At 53.1% G+C, this 22,467-nt stretch overlaps 1 protein-coding gene across 1 annotated transcript in view; it reads right to left on the bottom strand.

Moving 5' to 3' along the window:
• The window catches only part of CHRDL2 (chordin like 2), a 37,430-nt gene that overhangs the window by 2,622 nt on the left and 12,341 nt on the right, over positions 1 to 22,467 (bottom strand). Inside the window, 9 exon segments of the mRNA XM_075140444.1 lie at positions 712 to 804; positions 5,397 to 5,579; positions 8,364 to 8,558; positions 9,484 to 9,652; positions 11,004 to 11,059; positions 12,174 to 12,267; positions 15,776 to 15,918; positions 16,698 to 16,791; positions 17,255 to 17,367. Of these exon segments, the coding sequence (XP_074996545.1) occupies positions 712 to 804; positions 5,397 to 5,579; positions 8,364 to 8,558; positions 9,484 to 9,652; positions 11,004 to 11,059; positions 12,174 to 12,267; positions 15,776 to 15,918; positions 16,698 to 16,791; positions 17,255 to 17,367 (1,140 nt within the window).

Genomic DNA, 22,467 nt, shown 5'->3' with positions numbered 1-22,467 from the left:
TAAATCCCCCAGGGTTTGGTCACGAGATGTTGTCTTGAATGGATTCGAGGTGAAAACAAATCTTCACCCTCCCTGGGGCACTGGGTGTGCTGGTGTGCACTGGGCAGCAGCGCCGGTCCCGGCTGACCCCGTGACCCGTGGGTGCTGGACAATACGGGAACGGCTCCGATCCAAACCTAACCCATTAAACTCTAACCCAGCCCAGGCAAAGAGGCAGCCAGCGGGAAATAGTACGGCAGTTTTGCTCCGCACAGGCACTCTCGGCATGTGCACTGGCATTCCGGCTTTTTGTAACATTTACACACATCCAAGAACATTAAGAATGATTTTAAAAAATATTTCAAGAGTTTATTTTTTTCAAATCCCTTGCATCATTTTTTTTTTTCCCCCGTAAGGCCAGATGGATTAGATATAAAAATCAAACAGTTTTACGGGCTTTGGAGAGACAAAGCCTTTGGATTTCACAAGCGTGCATCCACTTTTAGAAAGCTGGCTGCCCTTTCTGATACCATAAAGTGAAAATGTGACTGCTAACCAGGAGTGTTGCATATGCGTGTGAAGACAGGTCAGCCCCGACCCGGCTACGCTTGCCCAAGCCTTCTCCCTACGGTTCGCTCCCCACGCCATGCCAGGATTTATGCAGCAAAACATGGGGTTGTTTGGGGCAGGGTCTGCCAGAGGAGTGGAGAAATGGGATTTTTCTCTCCCTACCTTCGTTCGTCCTGGTGATCAGCCTGAAGTTCTGCGCTTCTTGCTTGAACTCCTGTTTGCTGATCTTCTTGGTCTGTATCAGATGAAATATCCCTGCAGAGAAAAACAGAGGGCATCAGACTCTGCCACGCTCAATTTAAGGCTCAGATGGGTTTGGATACACACCTGCAAAAGGGACACAGGCTGCGCTGGATGCGCTGGGTCCTGGTTTGGTGCAGGACCTGCTGCCGAAGCCTGGTGGGATTTGGGGAGCGAATCCAGCGCTGGCCAAAGACCAGGAGAAATCTCGTTTGAAAACAATATCTGCTCGTTAAATCAGAACACAGCAGGGACAACACCACAAAGAAGGTGAAAGTAGTAAGATTTTGTTGCTCTGAAAAGCATCTCGCGCTGGAGGAGGTCTGATCTCCCCCCAAACCATAAGAGAAATTAAGGTGAGACCAACGGGATGTCGGGATCCCCGTCCCCTCTGCTCACTCTTGACCACCTATCTTCCCCGGCTGCAGAGGCCCCTCCATCCTCGGATGCTTTCCCTTCCTGGAAGCAGCCAGGGACCAATGTTTTCCATTCCTCTGCCCCCAGCCCTGAAACTCCTCCAGGACAGAAAAAACCACAAATTACCTCAGCAGAGATTGATATTTCTGTCCGTGCCAGCATCGTCCCGTTAGCGGAGGTGCCTGACTCAGACGTTTGACCCAAGAAAACCAGAACCTGCATTTAGCAATGGAAGCGACCTTTCTGCAGGATTAGGGGTTACGATATTCATATTCGCCTGCGAAGCTTGACAAACCGGGCAAGTATGCCTGGCATATCCTTCCCCACCTCTCACCCAGGCTCCCCGTGCATCCAGCACCTCGCTGCCGGCAGATGTCAGAGGCAACATGGTCCCCCTTATTTGGTTAAGAGTCTTTCCCCGATTCCCAGCAGCGATTACACATTAAAAAGTATGTAATGAATGGGAATCGGCTAGCAATCCATATAAACGAGCCGTTATGGACTGTGGAAAATTAATACAGGAAGTCAAAGACATCCAGAGAAATATGTGGATATTTGGACTATTAATAAGTCCTTTAAGTGGGTCAGGAAAAGAAGTCTTACCAGGAACAAAAGAAGATACTGGATGGAGATAATAAAACCGTTAATGACGCAAGAAAGGCACAAGTGTTCAATAAATCCTTCTGTTCTATACTTAGAAAGGAGCAGGAGGGTATGCTTATAGTCCCCGTGGCTGATGAAGCACTTTCCAGTACATTAGTAACCAAGAGGATATTTTAAACAAGAGCTACAAGAGATAAACATCTTTTAATCAACCGACCTAGATAGCGTTCACCCGAGAGCCCTCGGAGAGCTGGCTGAGACCTTTGGCCACCCGGACGGTCGTTTCTGACACGTGCCAGGAGCTGGGGAGCAGCGGAGGAATGCGGACGAGGCTCTAGCAGACACAAGGAGAGCGTGAGGCGGCGCAGATAAGAATAGCCCACGGCGCTTGCCATCCGCCGGAGAGGCAATACGGGACGGCGCTGGTAAAGGGTGATGCCATTTCCCGGCCGTTTCCAACAGACAAGGTCGTTCTTTGCAAAGTTTAGGTTGAGATGGAGGGAGGTGGTGGGGCTGTTGGGCACTTTCCACCTTTCTTGGTGCTTTAAAGGAGGCTTGTAAGATGGGGACAGACTTTTTAGCAGGGCGTGTAGCAATAGGACAAGGGGAAATGGTTTTAAACTAAAAGAGGGGAGATTCAGACTAGGTATAAGGAAGAAATGTTTTACGATGAGGGTGGTGAAACCCTGGCACAGGTTGCCCAGAGAGGTGGTGGATGCCCCATCCCTGGAAACATTCCAGGTCAGGTTGGACGGGGCTCTGAGCAACCTGATCTAGTGGAAGATGTCCCTGCCCATGGCAGGGGGGTTGGACTAGATGGCCTTCAAAGGTCCCTTCCAACCCAAACCTTTCTGTGATTCTATGATTCTATGCTTTAGGCACTGCCCCAGGACCAAAAAACAAGCAGAGTCCAGTAGATCACAAGGAATAAATTAAGGACCAGCCCCATCTCCAAGTGAGCAATTAATCTTTCTTAGTTTTGGAAAGACAAGGGAGAGACAGGCTCTCCCACAGTGCCGCTGTACCCATCCTGGTGGGTGGATGGGACGTACCGTAACTGCTTCTCTCTGCTGACTACGTGGGGAACGAACATGACTCTTTAAACATGATACTTAACACTGGGCTGGGGCGTGAAGAGAGTCTAATTCGAGAAACTAATCTCAGGATTTGCTAAATCATTTGCAAAACAAAGCCTCGGAGGGTGGATGGAGACGGGAGCATGGGTGCACATGGGTGTATGAGACCCATCCCAACCTTTGACCAGAGCCCCACACCCCGTTTTGGGCTCTGTACTTCAAGAAAGACACAGAAAGAGTCTAGAGCAAAGCTATGGGAAGGGCCAAAGGACCAGAAATTTCTAATATCAAGGAAAGACTGAAAAAACTCAACTGCTTAAACTGTGTAAGAGAGGACAGAGGCAGGAGCTGATGGCATCTTCCGAGGAAAGGAGTCTGCTCTTCACACCCGCAGTGGAGAGGATGAGAAGGCATGAGCTCCAGCTGCAGGGAAGCTGTACATTGGGAAAAGTCTTCCCTTAGGGAAGGATTTGTGGTTCTGGAAGAGATTAGATGGGCCGTAGGGTGTCCATGGCAGGAGATCTTCAAGCACATGCCAGAAGAGCGTGGGGATGGCTGGTCCGGACCCCACAGGTCTCCTCCAGCCCAGGTGTGAGGGTATACCAGCATGGTGAAACACTGGGGATTGCTCAAGGTCCCAGAGCCGCAGTTTTCAGGACAGAAAGGAATATTTTGATCAATGTCTAATCAACAGCCTAGCAGGCTACATGTGGGAAAGAGGTCCATGGGGGGACCACACCTCCGCATACAGCCCAGGCCTCCAGCAAGGCACGGTGAAGAGCAAGAGTCAACGACAGAGCCTCCAAACCATGCTGGTCCCTCTCTGGTCCTGCCTGTTCCTTTGTCGTCCTCACTCCCCATGATAATTCCCGCTCTAAAACATCAGAAAGTCCCATTTCAAAACTCTTGAGGTGTTCAGACCCCTAAAAACATGGGAAAGCTCCCACTGGCACTCAGCTGGGGGCTGGTCGTGCACCACCAGCAAGCTGGGTAAAGCTTTTGGCTGGGTGTTGGCACCGATCTCTCCTCCTGCCTTGTGGAGGAAACCGTCCTGGCACAGAAATAGATGAGGCCACGTAGGTATCGTAAGCCCATACAAAGGCAGATGGACAGGCTCCAGGCGCAACTTGCAGCCTCTTTTCTCCACACACGCTGCTCTGTTGGTAGAGTGATGGACCATGGAGAGGTGGAATCCATATGTGACTGAGCTCATGCTCTTTCCCAATAGTAACACTTTGCTCTGCCAAGGAAAAGAGCTGTGTTGGCCTCGGGGACAAGGGCCTCCCCTGTCCTTGGCTGGCAGGGCTCGGGAGCTCCGTGCAGACGTGAAGCTTTTGGCCTCAGAAGGTGGCGAGAAGGTTTGGGTGGCAACCTCTGCCAAGGAGCAAGGAGAGGAAACGGTGGGGCCCAGACAGTGCAGGCTCAGAGCTGTCCTCCAGCTACAAGGTGCCATTGTGAAGGAGGCTTTGCCGAGGCAGGGGGGAGGACAGGGAGAGGGGCACCATGGAGGATGGAGGATGGCAGGGGGAGGATGGAAACATGATGGCAGCCAGGATTCCATCCCTGGAGTTAATTTCTCCGACTACTATCCAAGTGTGCCCACCCTTGGTGGCTGGGAAGAGCCAGCCTCAGGAGGGCTGAGGTCTCCTTAGGGACAGAGGTGAGACACGAACATACCCAAGAGACCAGAATATCTGCCTACAGATGTCCAGAAGACATCCAGCCACACGGGCTGAGCGTCACTGTATCCATAGGTAGGGTGCGACCAACCTCAAGCGCTCAAGGCACAAGTTTTCGCAAGGGATAGAGTATGTCCAACGGGGCACTGCGATGCTTTCCCGGGCCCAAGAGAAACAAAACACAAATATCTACTGGACCAAGCATCTCTAGTAGAGATAGGGTCCTCTGGTCCGTAAGAGTGTTGCAAAGCTAAAGGGACAGAGCAAGAGACTGGTGCCATTTGGCAGTGTATTTGCCGTGCTTTGACCTCTGGAGGACACACCAACAGGAGCATCCAAATCCACCCATCCAAAAAGTGGGCTGGGGGCAATTCATCCTCCCTGCGTGCACCTTTGCAGCAGCTCTACAAGCTTTGCTCCCAGTGATGGGTGGACTGGGGGAAAAAAAAGGGTAAAAGCAAAAATATGGCATGAATAGAACAATTTTTTGTTTTCCATGTGCCTTTGGCATGGAAGCGGGCAGGTTTGGAGGAGCAGCCCCATGGCCCTTGCCTTGTTTGCCCGCATGATGTGCCTCTGGATGGTGTTGCACCTTGCGGTGGGGTACACTGGGGCCAAAAATGGTTTCCAGCCCCTGGTCTGCATGCAATAGCAGCAAAAGAGTGTGAAAGGGGGGAGACAGAAAAGCCAACCTGCTGTCAGCAGGTTTCAACTCACTACACAAGGTCTGGAGCACCATGAGAAAAGCCTGAAAAATTGAACAAAGCTTGGAAAGCACCAAGTTTCCACACACACCTCCTCTGTTGCTGGCTGGTTTCGTTATGGTACTCACCTTTAATCAGCTTCCAGTTGTAGATTTCCACCTCTTCCGCAGGCTCCTTCTTGATCGCGATTGTCCTGAGGATCTCCTTGGAGGTCTCCGAGCTCGGTGGCACAAACATGTACACCAGGACACGGTTGGGGTTCTTGCCACACCGGGCGGTGACTATTTCATCGGTGGGTTTGACCCTGGTTTCTGGGCAAAACCAAGGACAGAGTTTATTAAACAGTGGCAGGAAGGAGCTTGGAGGAGGCATCTCAGCACCCAAGTCAAGGAAAAGGCATCTCGTTGGGTTTGATGCCATGTGGTGCAGCCACGTCTCTGAATGGGACCTTGGCTCCCAGGATCTGATCCCCAGCACCGAGATCAGCAGCAAAGGGAGATGTTGATAAAGGATCTGTGGACCTGCTCATCCCCGTATTTTCTGTTCCCCTTGATTTTGGCAGCCTCTATGCCAGCGGGGATGGGGAAGGGGGATTTTCTCCACCTGGATCCCCCACACCCGCTGCAGGGACCTCGGTGCCATCATCACTGCAAAGCCCAGGCTGGATTCCCCGCTTCCCATCTTGCTCCCGTTGCCTTCCCGGAGGAGCAACGTCAGCGAAGCGAAGGGATGAGCCTGCAGCACGGGAGCCAGCGCCGCGGCTGGGCTGCCTGGGCAGCGCGCCCGGCTCAGCCCCACGGGTGGGCTCAGCCCCAGCCCGAGCCCCCTCCCCGCACGGGGTGCAACTGTGGGGAGACCCACACTAGGGGCACCAGCGGGACCCTACGTGACTTTTTCAACATCCTTGGTAAAGGAGAGCTGCTAATTTTTAGATTTTTTTAAGGTATCTGGAGTAATTAAGCATCCCCCATGGTTTTGGAAGGAGATTTATTGCCTTTGGTTGTGGTCCCTGGAACGCAGAGGAGCCCAGCTCTGCTGAATTTAGCCTTGTTCTCCCCATCATTTTGGATGCTGAAGCTTTTTACAGTACTCGAAAGAAAGTTTGGCTATAAATAGATGCGTGGGGTTTATTTTAGTAGGACAGTTATTTTAGGCCTGATTCTGCTCTCCCCCATGCTTTCTGGGGTGGTCCTGAGCTACTTTTCTCAGAGAGGGGATGGAATTCCCAATTTAAAGGGATGCAAAGCCAGGCTTTTTCAGCAAGGGGAAGACAAGCGTTCAGCTCTGCAGGCTCAGCATGATGCAAAGGGGGATGACCACAACCCACCGCCCTCACCCCTGCCACCGCGGGGTCCGGGTGCAGGCAAACCTCCATCCCAGACCATTAAACTTCACCCACTCCAGGGCTGCTCTTTGCATCGATCGAGGCAGCCCCACCTTCACGACAGGGCAGGAACCACGCGTCCTCGCAGGTACAACAGGTATTTAACAACCTCAGAGCTTCACGCTGGAGCCACTCGATGGCCAACAGCGTTGGGGAGGAGGAGCAGGGACCCAGGGGTCCCGGCCGCTAGCTCTGCCCCCAGCAGCCACGATGGTTTCCCCATCCGACCAATGCACGGCAGCAATTCCCCTTCCATCGGGATCCCTTTTGCAAGTAGAAATCACTCAGCGTTTCTCTCCAAGCTACCGGGTACAAAGGAGGAAGAGGAGGACAGTCATGGAAACTGCCTGGAAAAAGAAGATGGGCAAAACCTCTGTGCAGGGAAACAGCGGACGAGCATGTAACTTGGCTGAGCGATGTGTATGTGTGTGTGATTGCGATCTGTGAGTACTGGAAAGCAAGGAGAAAATAATTTTGGCTGGGTCAGAGTGTTTAACTGGAAATAAATGAAGACTGAATAGCAGACAAGAGATCCCAGCAGAGAAAGTTGTAGACTTTAAACCAGAAAGACCTGCTATAATGGGAATGCAAGACTGGAAGGGCTCTGTTCAGTCATCACATCCCATTCCCACCAGGCACCACGTCATAAATCCTGCCCATAAACATATCAGAAACCTTATTAAAACAAGCTGAGCTTCTGCCCTTTGTTCCCCCGGGGAGGCCATCCCAGAACCTCCCTGCTAAGAAGCTGGAAAACCTTGAAAATCACAGCTGAAATTATTTTGCAGCCTGTTTGCCCCCATTCTTAAACGTGACAATGCCCCTTGCTTGTTGTCACTGGTGAGACCCCTCCACGAAACCACCTTGAAGATGCACATCAGAGAAGATCACAGGGCAGTCGCTGCAGCTGCAGTCAGGCTGAAAGAGGCTCAGGTATCTTTAGTCTCTCTAGGGAAGCAGCGGGTGGTCCGTCATCTAAACATCTACTGCTGAACGATAGTACAGAGAGGTGTAACCTAGAAAATATTCTTCAGTGCGAACAGGAGAAGATCTCATGCCCTGCCACATCTTTGCCAGGTTTGTGGTTTAAAATAAACAGCTTTCCAAAGACCAAGAAGCAACTGAGAGACCCAAACCCCATTGAATATGAAAAAGAAGTTGTCCTTTCCACCATGTCCCAGCCCCAGCACCAGCCCAGTTCTACCTGGTCCAACCCTAACAGTTGTGTGTCTAACCCTCCCCTTCCAGGGACAGGGACCCCAACTCAAATTCAAACCAAACCATGAGTGCCACAGATAACCCTGCACCCAGAAAGTGTCCTCCTAATCTCAAACCTACATTTCAGCTGCCACAATTTAACCCTATGACTTCTTGTCTCAGCTGGAGGTCTGGAGAACAGACCGTGCCCTCTCCCCAGAAACCATCTTCTATCTGTCTGAAGGCTCTTTGCACGTCCCTCCTTGGGCATCTTTCTCCAGACTACACCCACCCAACAGATGCAACCTCTTGGGATCAGTGCAGCTTCCTCACCTTGGGTCAGTCCTGCTGCCCTCCAAGACAGGCCAACCCTTACATCAGTGCTTGCCCTGCTGAACTCACCTGGTGTGAATTCAAGTGACCAGTGATGTGAACACCTACACGACTGCTCTGGGCTTCAAACCAAGGCTGAAGGAAGGAACTGGAAGGCAGGAGTAGGTGGGATCTCACCTACCTGGACATATTTTACAGCATTTTCCATCGACTTTCTCTGGATAGTCACACGGATACTCCTTGGGGCACGTGATCTTCTGGCAGTCCTGGACACCGTCCTTGCAAGTGCAGAGGATGCAGGGCAGGAGGCCATAGAGCCGGAAGACGGGGTGCCACACTTCCCCGTGGGAGTAGGTCTTTCCGTTGTAAACACAAGCTGGAGGAGAGAGAGAAAAGTATTGCTGGTGGAAATAAATCCTCCTCCTCTTTGTACACCCAAGGCTTGGTGGAGCTCAACACATTTCACCACCTCAGAAATGGGTGGCCCTGCTTCCTTGAGGAGCATGGTCCTCTGGCAGCACATCCGGCAGCCGCAGACACTGGGATACTGCAGCGACCCCACCCAGGAGGTGCCATGGGGCAGGGGAACCGGTCTCCAGGAGATGGACGCTGCTGGGGTCAACCATGCTGGTGGGGGCGAGGGGTAAGTGTGGGCAGGACCTCACCTGTCTCCAAGCCTCTGCAAGCCCAGGGTCTCTCCAAGGCTGTCACAGGCATGAAGCACAGTGAAGAGTGCCACCTGCTGACTTCTCCATGAAAATTTTTGAAGGTCCAAAAATTTCTTCCAGGGCTTCATCTCGAAGGACTAGAAAGAGCCCTTCTGGAGACACAGCGGTGGGAGAGCCCCCAAGAGGAGAAGGGACCTGTCTTTTCCCCTTTGGCTCCATGGGGTTGCCTCCTCATCTCACTTTCCTACTCTCTCCTCCACGACGAAGACCACAGCACTGGGACAGATCCAGCACATGGCAGGTAGGTGCAAGGAGGAACATCCTGTCTCTCTGCAGCACTGTCCTGGAAGGACCATGTGGAGTCTTCCAGCTGAGTACCTCCCTTCCCAGGTCCCAGATCTCCAAAACACCCCAAGGACCAATCTTCTTCCAACCCTTTTTGGACAGTGGTAGATTCATGCAGTCAAGAGGCTGTGGGCCACCAGGGCTGAGATACCTGGGTAAGGCTGGCTGTGGAGGAGTGGGAAGTAGGACTTGGTGGTGGAAACCTGCTGCTGAAACAGATTCTCTGGAGAATTCAAAGTCCTGAAGAAGTCACCTTAGGCCAGACTGCCTGGCCCCTCCATCCCTTACCTTTCTTGTGCTTCTCTTTCAAGACGATCTGCACGGTGGTTCCACCTCCTCCCTTGGGTTTGAAGCTCCTGGGAATGAACTCCAGGGAAGAACTGAGAACAGTGGATGCAGTGGCTCCAGGTGGCTTCCTGCCCATCGCTTCCCCCAAGCACTGGTCTTGTGAGTGCCTCTGTGAGCAGCCAGAGAAAAGAAGGGGACTCAGACCCAGGCCGTTGGGTTGTTCTCACTCCAAAGCATGCTGGAAAAAGCCATGCAGTGTCCTGCACACCTTCCATCAGAAGTGGAAGGTCCAGAGACCACAGGGATGAGCAATGACCCAGGAGCCATCTTGGTGCCTACCACCGTCTAAGGGGTGCTAAGCAGTTTGTGTCAATGCCCTACACTGATGTCCTCCCTATGTGGTTCACCCTCATTGGGGCAGCACCCTTCTCTTCCCACACTCAACCCAATGCCCTCAGAGAAGCATGTGAGGTCCTGCTAACACAGGCAGGGAAATGGGCTGGTCTTTTCCAGATGCCTGCTGGGAAACTGAGGACTGGCATCCGTGCGACTCAAACAGGATCAGAGAGGTAAGGATGGGCCATGTCCTGCCCTCTCACCTGGTGGGCACCAGGAGGGTTGGTGTGGGGCTGCCAGCCAGCAGGACTGAAATCCCGGGAACATCACGGGTTTCCAAGAGCAAATTGCTGGGACAAGACCTGCAGCACAAAGGGTCCCCTTGTGTCTATTTTGGAGGTTTTATAGGTGGTGGAGGTGTGACGCTGGCGTTTCACCCAGCAGTATGGAAAAGGGCAGGGCCAGGAGCTGTAAGTGACCTAATCCCACAGACCTGGCATGGGCTGCCCAGCTCTGAAATGTCACCGTGAATCAACCCTCGGCAGCCAAGGAGTCACTTTTTCCTTGCTGGGGCTGCCGATACAAACAGCCTGGGGAAAGCACGCTGGTGGCCAGCTCCAGCGCTGGCTGCTCTGTGGGAGTTATGACTGGGAGGCAAGGACACCTTTGAGCCCAGGGTGGAGAAGAGACAGCATCTCCTGAAGCAAAAGCCTGCAAAGAGACATTTGGGCCATCTGATTCTATGGGTAAGGGTCATGTCTGGCTGTCGGTCACCTCTGAGTCTGCTATGTCCATGTTCCTCAGCTGGTTTAACCTACTGGCCAACCTCAGTCAGGTTGGCCAACAAGGAGGAGAAGTGCCCAAGATCTCCAGTTCCCGCAGGTCTTTTTCTCTTCCAAAGACATCAGAGATGCTGGAGGAAGAGGACAAAAGTCTTTCCCTGGTAGTCTGAGGTCTCAGCCTATGCTGATAGCCCTCACCTGAAGTCAACTCCCAGACATGATTCATCTGCAAACCAGGTGTCTGTGGTTCTGCTATCCAGGGAACTGACTGCCCTCCTAGAGCTGCTGTGGGGCATTTCTTCGTAGAAGACTATGGCCAAGGGCAAATGGCTTTCTCTGAGCTGTTTAATGGGGCTGTTCGAGAAGCAATAATCTGAGTTTTAGAATGCAAACGTCACGTACAACACCTCTGTTTAACTGCAGGGGTTCCTCTTCTGTGGACTTTTCATATGAGCCATCTGCAAGGAAAAAAACATTGTCCTGTGAAATGCTGCAGGGCTGAATGAGGGTTTGCTCTCTGGAGTCCTGCTGACTAAAAGCAGCGCTCTTCAGGGTGCTGGCCCACCTGCGAGGTCTAGAGAGAGAAGAGCTTTGAATATGCAATTCACATCACCCAAAGCAAATGGGAGCCATTCCCCAAAGCCCCTTTTATGCCCACTATTAACAAGAGCTCAGCTCCAAGACAGACATGACTTTGCAGACTTCTGAAGTTGAGTGGCATGAAAACACCCCAGAGGTAGAGTATGAGATGATGGGGATGATCTGACATTAAAAAGAAATCCAAAGACATTTCTCACCAAGTCAATGACATGCCCCAACTGCACCAAAGAAAACTAGGAGAGAGGAGCACAAATTGCAGAAGGTGAGAGTTTGGAAGAGGCACCTGGAGGAGGTCATTATGTGGCCATGGCCAGGAGACCACCATGGCCTTCCAGCTTCATAAATATTTCTCATATTAAAGAGCCACGTTATGCTGTGACTTCATTGTCAGCAAGGTGTGAACCTGCTCGTTCGCTCTTGGGTCTATCTCATCTGGAGACATGGAGCTTGATTCTCTCCTCACCCTCCCAGGTGTGAATCAGGGGAAACAGCAGCAAATTCAAGACTTGCTCTCCCATGGAGAGCTGTGGGAGTAAAACTCAGCCATGCCATACTGGTGGAAGAGGGGGATTTCCCTGACTGTCCTGGAAACCTCCCTGGAGCAACAGTAGCATGCACCATCTTTACATGGTCCACACAACCATCTCCATCCTGGTGGGTGAGTGGTCTGAAGGACTTTGCCCCCCATGCAGGCCACATCTCTTGCATGACGCACCAGTGGCAGGGCAAAGAGCTCAGCCCTAGCCAGCGCATGGGCTGCAGGGAGGCAGGACACAACTAGGTGTGGGAGAAAAAAACCTAAGCCCTCATCTTTTGTCTCCTGGTGCAACCAAGACATAGCAAGTGGCCTGATTTACAGCACAGGCTCCCAAAATCCTGCTAAAGAGGCTTGAAGTGGCTCCTGCCAGCTGGTGGCAACCAGCTGGGGTCTCCCAGCCCTCGCTCAGGAGCTGCTCCTGGGCCCCTCATTACCTTTGCAGACCTGGCAGCAGGAATCCAGCACGGTTAGAGGAGAGGAGCACAACAGCTCCGGGCAGGTCACCAAGCCGCAGTAAATCTGGCCTTCCTAGGAGAGCAGGAGATAAAAAAAGCACTGTCGGCATTACCAAGGTCCGGACAGGGCTGTATGTCCTCCGTGTTGGGGTGCCAGCCCTTCAAATTGCCGATCTAGAAGAAATCATAAACACACCAGTGGTCCATCCTCAGATATCACCAATCATCTAGCAACTGATGAAAGCTGAAAATCTGCCCCTGCCGCACTCCCCATCCTGCAGGGTATGGCATGGTGGATGGTGTCCTCTCCCAGCATGGCTGGTTCACCGATTGCCAGTCCACATGCTCATGAGTTGAGCGGTCTTCCCCAAACAAGACGGAGGCAGTGCCTTGCTCTCAGGCATCATCAGTGCTACTGGATCTGAAACAGCCACCACACACTCTGCATAACACCCACCAACTCAAAGTGGCACAAAAACCTTTTCTCTGACATCTCCCAGGACAAGCACCTGGAGGAGATGGGTGGGAAGGGGAAATGTGATGCTGAACGCAGACCCAGGTCCACACCGCAGCTCTGCCCTCCCGCTGTGTTGGGTTATTTGATAACACCAGAGTTAAGTACACAAAGACACTTGGTCAAGATGGACGTTCAGGTGTAGACCTTCTTCCACTGGCTTGGCAGTTAGTTTGGAAAACATCATTGCTGTAGTGATTCAAGCTGAAAGCCACGGGCCAAGGCCAGTCTTGACCTTAGTGCATCCCAGTCCCACTTCAGATTTGCACCCGTTTGCTGCAGGGCTATGTTTTTGCTGCTTTGCAGAAGGGTAGAGAAGGAAGTTCAGCAGCCCAGCAGCAGCCAGACCTCAACAGCAAGGTCCTCTTTTCCACGCAGCAATTTTCTCTGGGGTATCCCTAAGCTCTCAGTCAACCAAAACCAAGAAGTTAACCAAGGATTTCCTTAGAAAACCGAACCACAGCAGCCTCTTCTGCCATTAGGAAGCCAAGCCACTGTGCAGGGGACGAGAAGAGGAGGAAGAAAGTTTGGTAAACAAGAGGATCTGGTGGAGGTCGCTGCAAAACAAACCCTGTTCTCCACTTCAGGGACCTCCATGGGGTCCAGACCTGCAGGGAGCAGGTTTTGGCCATGGAGTCTCTTCCTTCTTTCTCCTTCTGACCGTCAGCTCATGGTGAAGACCTGCCTCGGGCGGGAAAGAGCAAATGTCATAAAAAGCAGGATTTATCCCAGAGGCTTTGGGTCTCAGGGTGGTTTTCAAAGAGGTTTAGACCAGCTGTTCACGCAGCTGTTCTAGCAGCTGACAACATCAGACACAGCCCGGTGAGACCCTGCCGCTGCAAGGCTCCACAGCCATCCTTTTATTTTTCCCTTCGTATCCAAGGCATTATCCTGCCGAATAAACAGAGCCTGAGCGAGAGCCAGTGCCTCTGAGAGGGACACGTAGGTCTGCAGGCTCCTGGGGATGGTGGCAGATGGGGTGGGAAAGCAGGGCCAGAAGGGGACATACAGTCGGGTTCAAGGGCTCCTTCCTGGCGTTTGTCCCCAGCTTGGTGGGCTGGCATCCAGTTGGGGTCCATCAGAGAGGAACCAGCCTCAAAATTGGATAATTTCCATGTCTAAGCTATTCCTCTTGCCACCTAGCTACAAGCCACCTAGCTCCGAGGCGTGCACAAGCACCAAAGGCTCAGACCATCTATCCTGCTATCGCGGATACTTTACCATCAAGCATCAGCTGATGGTAACCACCATGTGCGTGCTCTTGGCATGAGAAAGGGAGGTGGTTTGGGCTCTCTCACCCCTTTTTCTTTCCTGGCCAAGCTTAGTCAAATTATTTGCTGCAAGCAAAGCACAGACCGGTGGAGCCTATTCCCATCCGAGGGCTCTGTCTGATGGGCAGTGAAAGCCAAGTCTGTAACCCTTTTCTTTTTTATGGCAGAGGCTGTAGCTGCTGCAAGCAGTTCCCCACAGCATCCAAGTCCAGCACCAGCACCTCTATCTCCCTTCCTCGCTCCCTTTCGAGGAGGAGCTGCTCCATTTATCTCCTGACACTCAGCTCCTGGCACGCGCGGCCCCGCGCTCCACAGACCTTCCCCATCGCCGCTGGCCAGGCTGCCTCGCGCCTCCCGAGCGAAGCGTCAGGAAGGGTTTTCGACGGGTTTTTGCAGGATCCCAGCCTGCGGGAGAGGGCTGGGCAGAGCGGAGCCAAGCCCTGTCTCCGGGCATCGCTGGAGGCTCACAGAGGAGAGACATCCCTCCGGTGCTGGCCGATGGGTGGTGGATGGGCAATACACCACAGGGATGCACACCGAGGAGCACGCAGCATCCCGGATGCTGTTGCAGCCCTTGGGTAGGGCAGAGCAGATAAACCGATTGGGACCAGCAAGGAAGAATGGGCATGCAGTGGTCTTGCAAAGGTCACTGCAGCTCAGGGTGAAAGGCAGACACTTCCTGCAAATGTTTTTCACGGACAGGCTGGAAAACACGTGCATATCTCCAGGGCACAGCTCTGCACACGATGGCCTGGAGGGCTGGTGAACGCACTGCAAGAGTTTCCAGATGAAATTGGCTCCTGGTGCAGCCCGGCCACCCGGGTGCTCAAGAATGTCTCAGCCCTGGGTTCAGCTCCCACTTAAATCCAAGCAAGGGGGCTGAAGATCGCCAGGTGCCTGCCCATTGCCATCTCTGCCTGCTAGGCTCCACTGCCCCTGTCCCTCTGCTGTTATCATCTCCTGGCTGCATCGGGGAGCAAGCTCCAGCCACGCAGGGCAGGAGCTGGCTGCTGGAGGCACCGCGAGACCCAGGCACCCAGCAGCGGTTGGGAGCCACCAAATCCTTTCTGGAGCTCAGCTCAGTTGCATCAGCTCAATACTGGGCTCGATGTACCAAGAACTTCTGAAGTCCAAAAGCTGGCATCCGTGTTGCCTTGCAAGCACGCTGAGCTCCCCCAGGTCCTCCAGCTACAAACCCCATCTGCTTTGCAGCAAGCATGTACGGGGAAAGACTCCCAGTTTTCCTCTCCGCCGGCCGTCTGCCGTACGATGCCTCAGTGGGGCAGGTGGGATGGCTGGATGCTGCGGGGACAGCACCGGTCCTCGCGACAGGCAAATGCACTTGTTGGTGTGCCCAGTGGGGACAGGGCTGTCCCTCTGCCCACCCCAAGGAGCCCCAGCGGGGTCCACCCAGAACTGGCCCGTGGGATTTCCAGTGAATAACCCACCCTTGGAGCAGCTTGTTCGTGCTGTTCCCCCTGGGGAGGAGATGCAGGCGAATGCTTTGCGCTCTGACCCCAGCGGACATTTGCAGCACACCCTGCTCTGGGTTGAGGCAGAGGGGGAAGCACCCAGCTCTGCGGTAGTCCTTAGTCACTAGGCAGGGAGGACTCAGCACCATCTCAGAGGAAGCTCAGAGGAAGCTCAATCTCCTGCACTGATAACCTGATCCTGACGATAAACCATCTCCCCATGGGCTGGTACCACCCAATGGTCCTCATGAGGTTTTTGACCTGGTGGGACCAGGAGCAGACCCCGAGCCCTCCCCGTCTCCCGCGGGCTCGCAGGTAACTTACGGAGCAGCTGCATTGCACACACTGGTTCGGCTGGCGGCTGGGAAAGAGCTCGCTGGTGGTGAACATCTCGCCTTGCTGGTACGTCGTCCCATTGTACTGGCAGGACTTGACGGGTGCCCGGAGGCCAGAAGGAGAATGTGGCTCTGGAAAAGAAGGTGAGAAAGCAGCAGGGTGAGAGCCAGCCCCTACCCAGTTCTGATGTAGCAAGGGTACTCGGCATATTCCCCATCAGCCCGACCCGAAAGGAGCCCTTTCGTATCGCAGTTATCATGAAGAAGTGGCCGGGGCATTGCATGGCCTGTGGGGATTTATGTGCCCAAAAGCTTTTGGAGAATGGGGCTGCCCTGACCTCGCTGAGCTCAGCACAGAGGTAAAATCTGGAAGTCTGACCTCTCACGGTCTTGTCCCCCACTGTGCCAGAGCGGTGGCAAAGCTAGTCAAAAACCACCGGTGATTTGGGAAATTAGAAAAAAAAATTAGAAAAAAACCCCTATTTTTAATTTTTAGCTAATTACCCATGGGAGATGTTGAAGGTCATTACATCCAGGGGAGGGAAAAATTCAAGAATTTCGTTAAAAATTTTCAAATTTTTTTTTTTTCCTGTATCAAACACATTTTGCTGGCAAATGATCTAAATAAAGTGCCGGCTTCTGGTTTGTCACTGAACCGTGAACTGATATTTTGTCTCTACAAGTCTCTCGGGATGGGGGGAAGTTGGAGAAAGTGGTCTGGTAGAGACCCCTTGTCCATCAAAGTGACATTTTCGGGGGGAGAGAGCAATGCAGGCAGCCCGAGTTGCCATTGCTGCCGTCACCCCGTGAGCAGGGCCAGACCCAACATCGTGAGCATTCGAGTGACTGCAGTGACACCCTGCAGGTCCACGGCCACCTTGTCACCCCCTCCCTGTGGGATGTCCACCTACCGAGACACCGCGGGCAGCACTGCTGGGGGTCGGTGACGGGGCTGGCACACTGCAGAGCTGGGCACTGGATCCGGTAGCACCTGATATTGGCGCTCTGGGGAGAGAGAGAGAAAGACGGTTCGTTCAGCTACGTGTTCACCCCTGCAAGAGGAGGAAGATGTTGAATGATGGCCGCATTATCACGATAGATTGTGCTGGTGTGGCTCACCCAGCCAAGAATGTCTCCGTCCCTAGCTTGGATCCCGCTGTCAGCCAGCTCATGATCTCATCTCTCATCATCAAAGACGAACCGTGGTCCCACAGCAGCCCTGAGCCACCTCCACCCACAGTCCACCAACGCTACTGAGACAGCTCCCTCGCAAGGTCAACCCGACACCCCCAAGGGGATGTGGGGCTTTTTCAAAAGGAAAGAGATTAATCCAACGTCCCCACAGGACTGGAAAGGGCTTCTCTGATCAAATCAGACACCAGAACCAACCTGCTTAAAAACTGCCAAAGCGATGCCCCAATGCAGCAGCACCCCCCCCACCTCCCGCGGCACCTCGTGGGGGACATGCCTCGGAGCAGCTGCAGCGGATGCAGTACATCAGCCCCTGTGGCTCCAGGTAGGGGTGCCAGCTCTCGCCCGGGCTGTACTTCTTGCCGTTGAAGTCGCAGAACATATCTGGTCCTGAAAGTCAACCAGGAGAAGCTATGTGAGAGAAAGGGATGGTCCTTGGGAGAGCTCTCCTCCCTCCGTGATGAGAAGAGCAAGGACAGCTCTGTGCCTTCATGCTGTCCCCCGTGAGTGCTGACAGCCACACGCCATCCACCAGACCCCAGATTGAATACGTTCCCCAAAAGCCTTTTTTTTGCCATGATGTGTTTTTTTAGGCTAGGACCCATCTGACCAAATGGCAACTCCTCCGAGCAAGCTGGACTCCCTTTGCAAGCAAGGAACAGAATGGGTGGTTTTGAGGCAAAAATGAGAGTTGTCACTCTAAAATAGGTCAGTGGAAGTGCTCGTTGGAAGATGGACAGGTGATTTTAGGGTGATGCTATGGGATTGAATTTCCCCCCGGAAGACCAGAAGGGCTGGGAGTGGTGGGGGAGATAGGAGAGCCTGAATTTAGGAGACATTTTCACTGTTATCCCCAAAAAAAGAAGAAGAAGAAAAAAAAGACATTTTGGGGTAGAAACGCATTCTGAAGGAAAACATTTTGCTCTTCTTAAGAGCTTCAGCTCATTCTCTCAAGGACTCCTGTGCTATCAGCACACGGACAGCCAAGCATCAGCCCTAAGGAGCAGGACCGTGCTGGCTTGCCCCATCCCACCAGGCTCAGCCCCTTGGCTTTATCGGGCTTGACCTGGCACAGGTCTGGCTGGAGTGGGTTGAACCATGCTCTTCATTTATGGGGCTGTCTATGGGGACAGCAAGTCCACCTCGTTCTCTTTTTGCCCCGAAAAGCCTAAAATCATGTATTTTTCTATTCCTCTGATCCTATCATCCTGAGAAATGCCAGTTTCCAGCCGTGCTCCTGAACTGGAGGTGTCTGTCCCAGAAACGATCCAGTCCTGCCTACCCTGGAATGGGTTTAACCTTGCCACGGCACAGGGGGTAAGAGATGAGATGGTGCCCATCATGACTGGTGAAGGAAATCCACTTTGGTGATCCACCCTCTCCGCGGATTTTAGCAGGTCCCTATCAGCCCCTTCCATCTCCAAGCTCTTGGTTACACACCAACTTTGGCAGGATGAGACCAGCCTGCAGCAGGACCTGTGGGACAAACTGTGGTCATAATCACCACCAACAACCACAGGGCTTTGGCCAGAAAGGTCAGTCATCCTTAATGTTCACATCAAAAAGCATTGCCTGGTCCTGCAGGACCAAGCTCTGACCCCGGTCACACCTGCAGGAACCTGGATCCCGTAACTCCCACCGCACCCCGTCGGCGGCTCCCACTCTCCCGTGGGGTGTCCCCAAGCAGCCGGAGGGACGCACCGGGGCTTAAGCTCCTTCGTGAATAAGCATACGCCTGCCCACGTGTGTTAGTAGTGGTTTAAGTGCTTACAGCCCCACTAAAAACTGAAGGTGACTTAAAAGGTTATGTCATCGAGGGGATTTGAGGTAGTTTGGGCGATTACATTGCTCGAAGGCAGCGGAGACGTTTATGCTCCCTGAAGCATTTATGGGTCTTTTAAAACCTTGCGGCGCCCTGGGGGTGCAGGGAGAGGGGAGAGGGCTGTTTTCCAAGGCATGGTGCCCAGCTCCCACCGAAGTCAGGCAAGCTTGTGGGTGCTGACCCCACTATGCTGCTGGAAGAACTCCTCGATGAATAGCAGAGGGTCTCCAAAACGAGCTCGGTGGTGTTCACCACCCTGATGATGCTAAAAGCCATCCCATGCTCCGCTCTGTCACCTGGGGTAAAGCAGTGGTTTAGGGAGCCAGCGTTGTCCCACCTTGCCAAAACTGGAGATGCCACCTGCTTAATGTGAGTGTTTCTACCACCAACCAGGCAAAGCTCACATGAACATGCTGCGGTGGGCTGCTGTCCCTCCTCCAGCTTCTGACCATCCTCACGATGAACCCAAGCAATGCTCTACCACAGCCGGAGCCTGTGGCCATCAGGAAGGGCAGCCCTACGGGTCTGTGATGATCCTCACGGGTCTCTTCCAACTCAAGCCCTATGGGTCTGCCAGCAGCCCTGAGCTCCGTGTTGAGTTAATGGCTTCAAGCACATAATTCTCGAAGTCGTACCTTCAAAGGAGATGGCCACCAGCTATCCAGACCACCTAGTCCAAGCACAGCAGTGAGGGGCCAGCGTGGCATCTGCAGAGGTAGAGATCTGCAATAATTTTGGGGTGGATGCCATCAGACGGACAGGCAGGAGGCTTTTCCCTGCTCAGGTCTTTACACCATCCCCATAGCTTGCTCCAAACTTCTAACAAGTCAGCAAACTGATATTCCTGGCCATGCACGGTACGAGCTTACAGCAAACCACGCAAGAACGGGGAGTGCGTGGCTGGAAACTGCAGAAACCCAGGAGAAAGGGGGGGAAAAAAAAAAAAAAAAGAAAAAAAAATCATCGTTTTGCAAAAGGGTGAGAAAATGACTTCATTTTTCCCTGCTTGCAGCATCTTCATGAATTACGCTGAGGGTGAAGAAATCAAGTTGCCTTCATGTGACGCGGCCCCGCTCAGCTTGCAGGCTCCCATGCCAGTTGGCTGCTTCGTTCAAACATTTAATCACTTGCCTTTCACAAGTGGAGCCCTGGTTTGGGTCCAGCCCTCGAAAGCAGCCTGATTCATGTCTGCAAAGGGCCCGCTGGTAAAATTAAAGCCGACTGGCAGCACTGGGCAGCAGCAGACACTTGTCCGCATCTCAGTAGCACTATGCCGCGTATTTGGCAAAAGGCGCCGGCGTGTTTGGTTAAAAGCAAGCTGGGGATGGATGGAAGGAGGAGGTTTAAAAGCTGGACACTCTGGATCATTTTTTCCCATGCCAGGCTAATAATCTCATTTTCAGAGGTCAAACTTTGGATATCTTCCCAATTCACTCGGAGTGAAAAGCCATTTGTGGCAGTAAATTGCTCCCGTGCCATTCAGTCTCCTTATTTATTGCATCTTCGGCAACAGCACGCTCACAAAAGTCACGTTGTTTTCTTTTCATCTTCCAGAGAGGGCTCCTGAGCTTCACAGCGTTTCAAAAATCCAGATGAAGCCATCACCTTGTTTTCCTTCCCGAGGACCACGCGACCCCTGGGCAGGAGAAGGCAGCAGGCCAGCCTGGTCCACGCCACCTTGGAGACACAACCAGAGGTTGCTGATTGCAAGCCAGAGGCTCCACGCCTGGAGGTGGTCCTATGGGACCTGGAAGCAGGAGCAGAGGTGGGAAGGGGCAAACACCTCCCATTGCAAACACCTCCGAGAACAGGTCTCATCTAACCAGTTTCTTCCCAAATACAAGAAGCCCCCGGTACAAGACTCTGCTCTTCAGAGTACCATTATGGGTTGTATGAACCAGAAAAAAACAGTTGAAAGATGTGGAAATGATTCCTCTGCTGCCCAGCAGCAAGTCCTGTGGCCTCGTGCCCAGAGAGAGGGTGGGAGATGCTGTGGAGAGCAACTCCTCCATGTGGGAGCTGCTCTGCCTTGCCCACCCCGAAGGGCTCTGCTGGGGACATCATGGAGGAGGAAGGTTTCTCCCTGCCTCCCCATCCAACAGCCATTTTCTGCCATGGCTCCAGTGTTTTCTTGGGTGAGGACCACCTGGTTACATCCAAATCATTGAATACCCCAGGCCAGGGTCTGGGGCCAGTGGCCTGGCCCAGCTCATGTCCATACCCTCCTGCTGGAACTGCCCTGGCCCAGCTGTCCCCAGGCATTTGGCAAAGCCCAAGTTGGCACCGGCCAACACCATGCTGGGGAGTGCACCCGCAGCAAGAGTCTGGACACCCCCAGTCAATGCTCAAGGATGTGCCCAGTCCCTGGTTTACTTTGATTATCATTAATTGTCATTAATTATCATTAATCGCATCCTGGACGGCAAGGAGGGTATGTAATATGAGATGGAAAGTACGAGGGGGAGGACGAAGCAAGAGAGCGATGTTACAAAGAAAAGGGTGATCTCTAGCCATGGCAGGGACGAGAAGAAGCAATCAGCTTGAGGCAAAGCCTGGAAGATTTAGGACAGGTATTGCTGGAAGCTTTCCAGCTACCATGAGATCTAAATCCCAGAAGAGGCTATCGCAGAGGCTCTGAGACACTCTGTGAACCCCCTGGAGCAGCATCTTCATGAGATGGTCTAGAGACGTCAATCCAGGGTGACAAACCGAATGGCGTGGAGAAACCTGTCCTGCACTGCATTCAGTGACTGCTGACGTCACACCTGCTCTCACACCATGAGAATGGGCTCGACACCTCTTTAGGATGTGTCTCAACAGCTTCATACACCAGGCACCAACAAGATGCCATCCTACATCTCCATGACCTGCTCTAGATCCAGTGAGAGACCATGAACTGAGGGGCGATGGGCGAGACCCTACAGCCTCTTCGTTGAATCATCAAATTGGCCGATGTTGGTTAGACCACCCCCGGACATCTCCTGGCCTTGGATGCAGACAAGTCCTCTCGGGCCAGCATGTCCATGAGACCTGTCCCTTGAAGCTCTCCCACCTGCTGACACAGCCCGTTTGAGCCAGTTCCTTGCACCCCTCCACACTCGCAGTGGACAAGGACGTCCCCACGGGCTTCCCAACATGGTGTGACTTGTCCCACTGCCTGGCTACTTTGACCATGGCTGAACCAGAGGCCAAAACAGGTCAGATGTTCTCCTGCACCAATCCCAAGCCTGTCAGCAGGAACCACAGCGAGCTATTAAACCTGCAAGCGTGATGGCTACTGCAACACCGTGTTCTGCTGCCAAATCCTCCTTTGGCTCAGGCTCAGCCACGCTCACTTCACCTCCCTCAGGGTATAGGGGCTGATGCTCAACAAAGTCAAGCCACATACACACGCACGCGTGCAAGACCCTGCCCCTACATCCCCCACTCCCACGTCGGGTTTTCCCAGACCTGAGCAGAGCGTCCTGATGGGTCACGGGAGGTTTAAAGCTGCTTTTACATCACTGCTCCATCAGCCCAGGAAATGGCTCCCGTTCGCACGCCCATTACCCAGCCAGGTCTCCGCGCGCGTGGGGTCACCATACATCAAACCTGATTCATGCTGGAGCTCCTCTACGCTACAGAACATCAAGGAGTCCCCAGAGCTGAGTCCCTGCTGCAAGGTAAAG

The sequence above is a fragment of the Calonectris borealis genome, chromosome 1, assembly GCF_964195595.1.
Source record: "Calonectris borealis chromosome 1, bCalBor7.hap1.2, whole genome shotgun sequence".
Lineage (NCBI taxonomy): Eukaryota > Metazoa > Chordata > Aves > Procellariiformes > Procellariidae > Calonectris > Calonectris borealis.
Note: the sequence above shows the minus strand (reverse complement) of the source record. Positions and strands in the feature narration are given on the sequence as shown.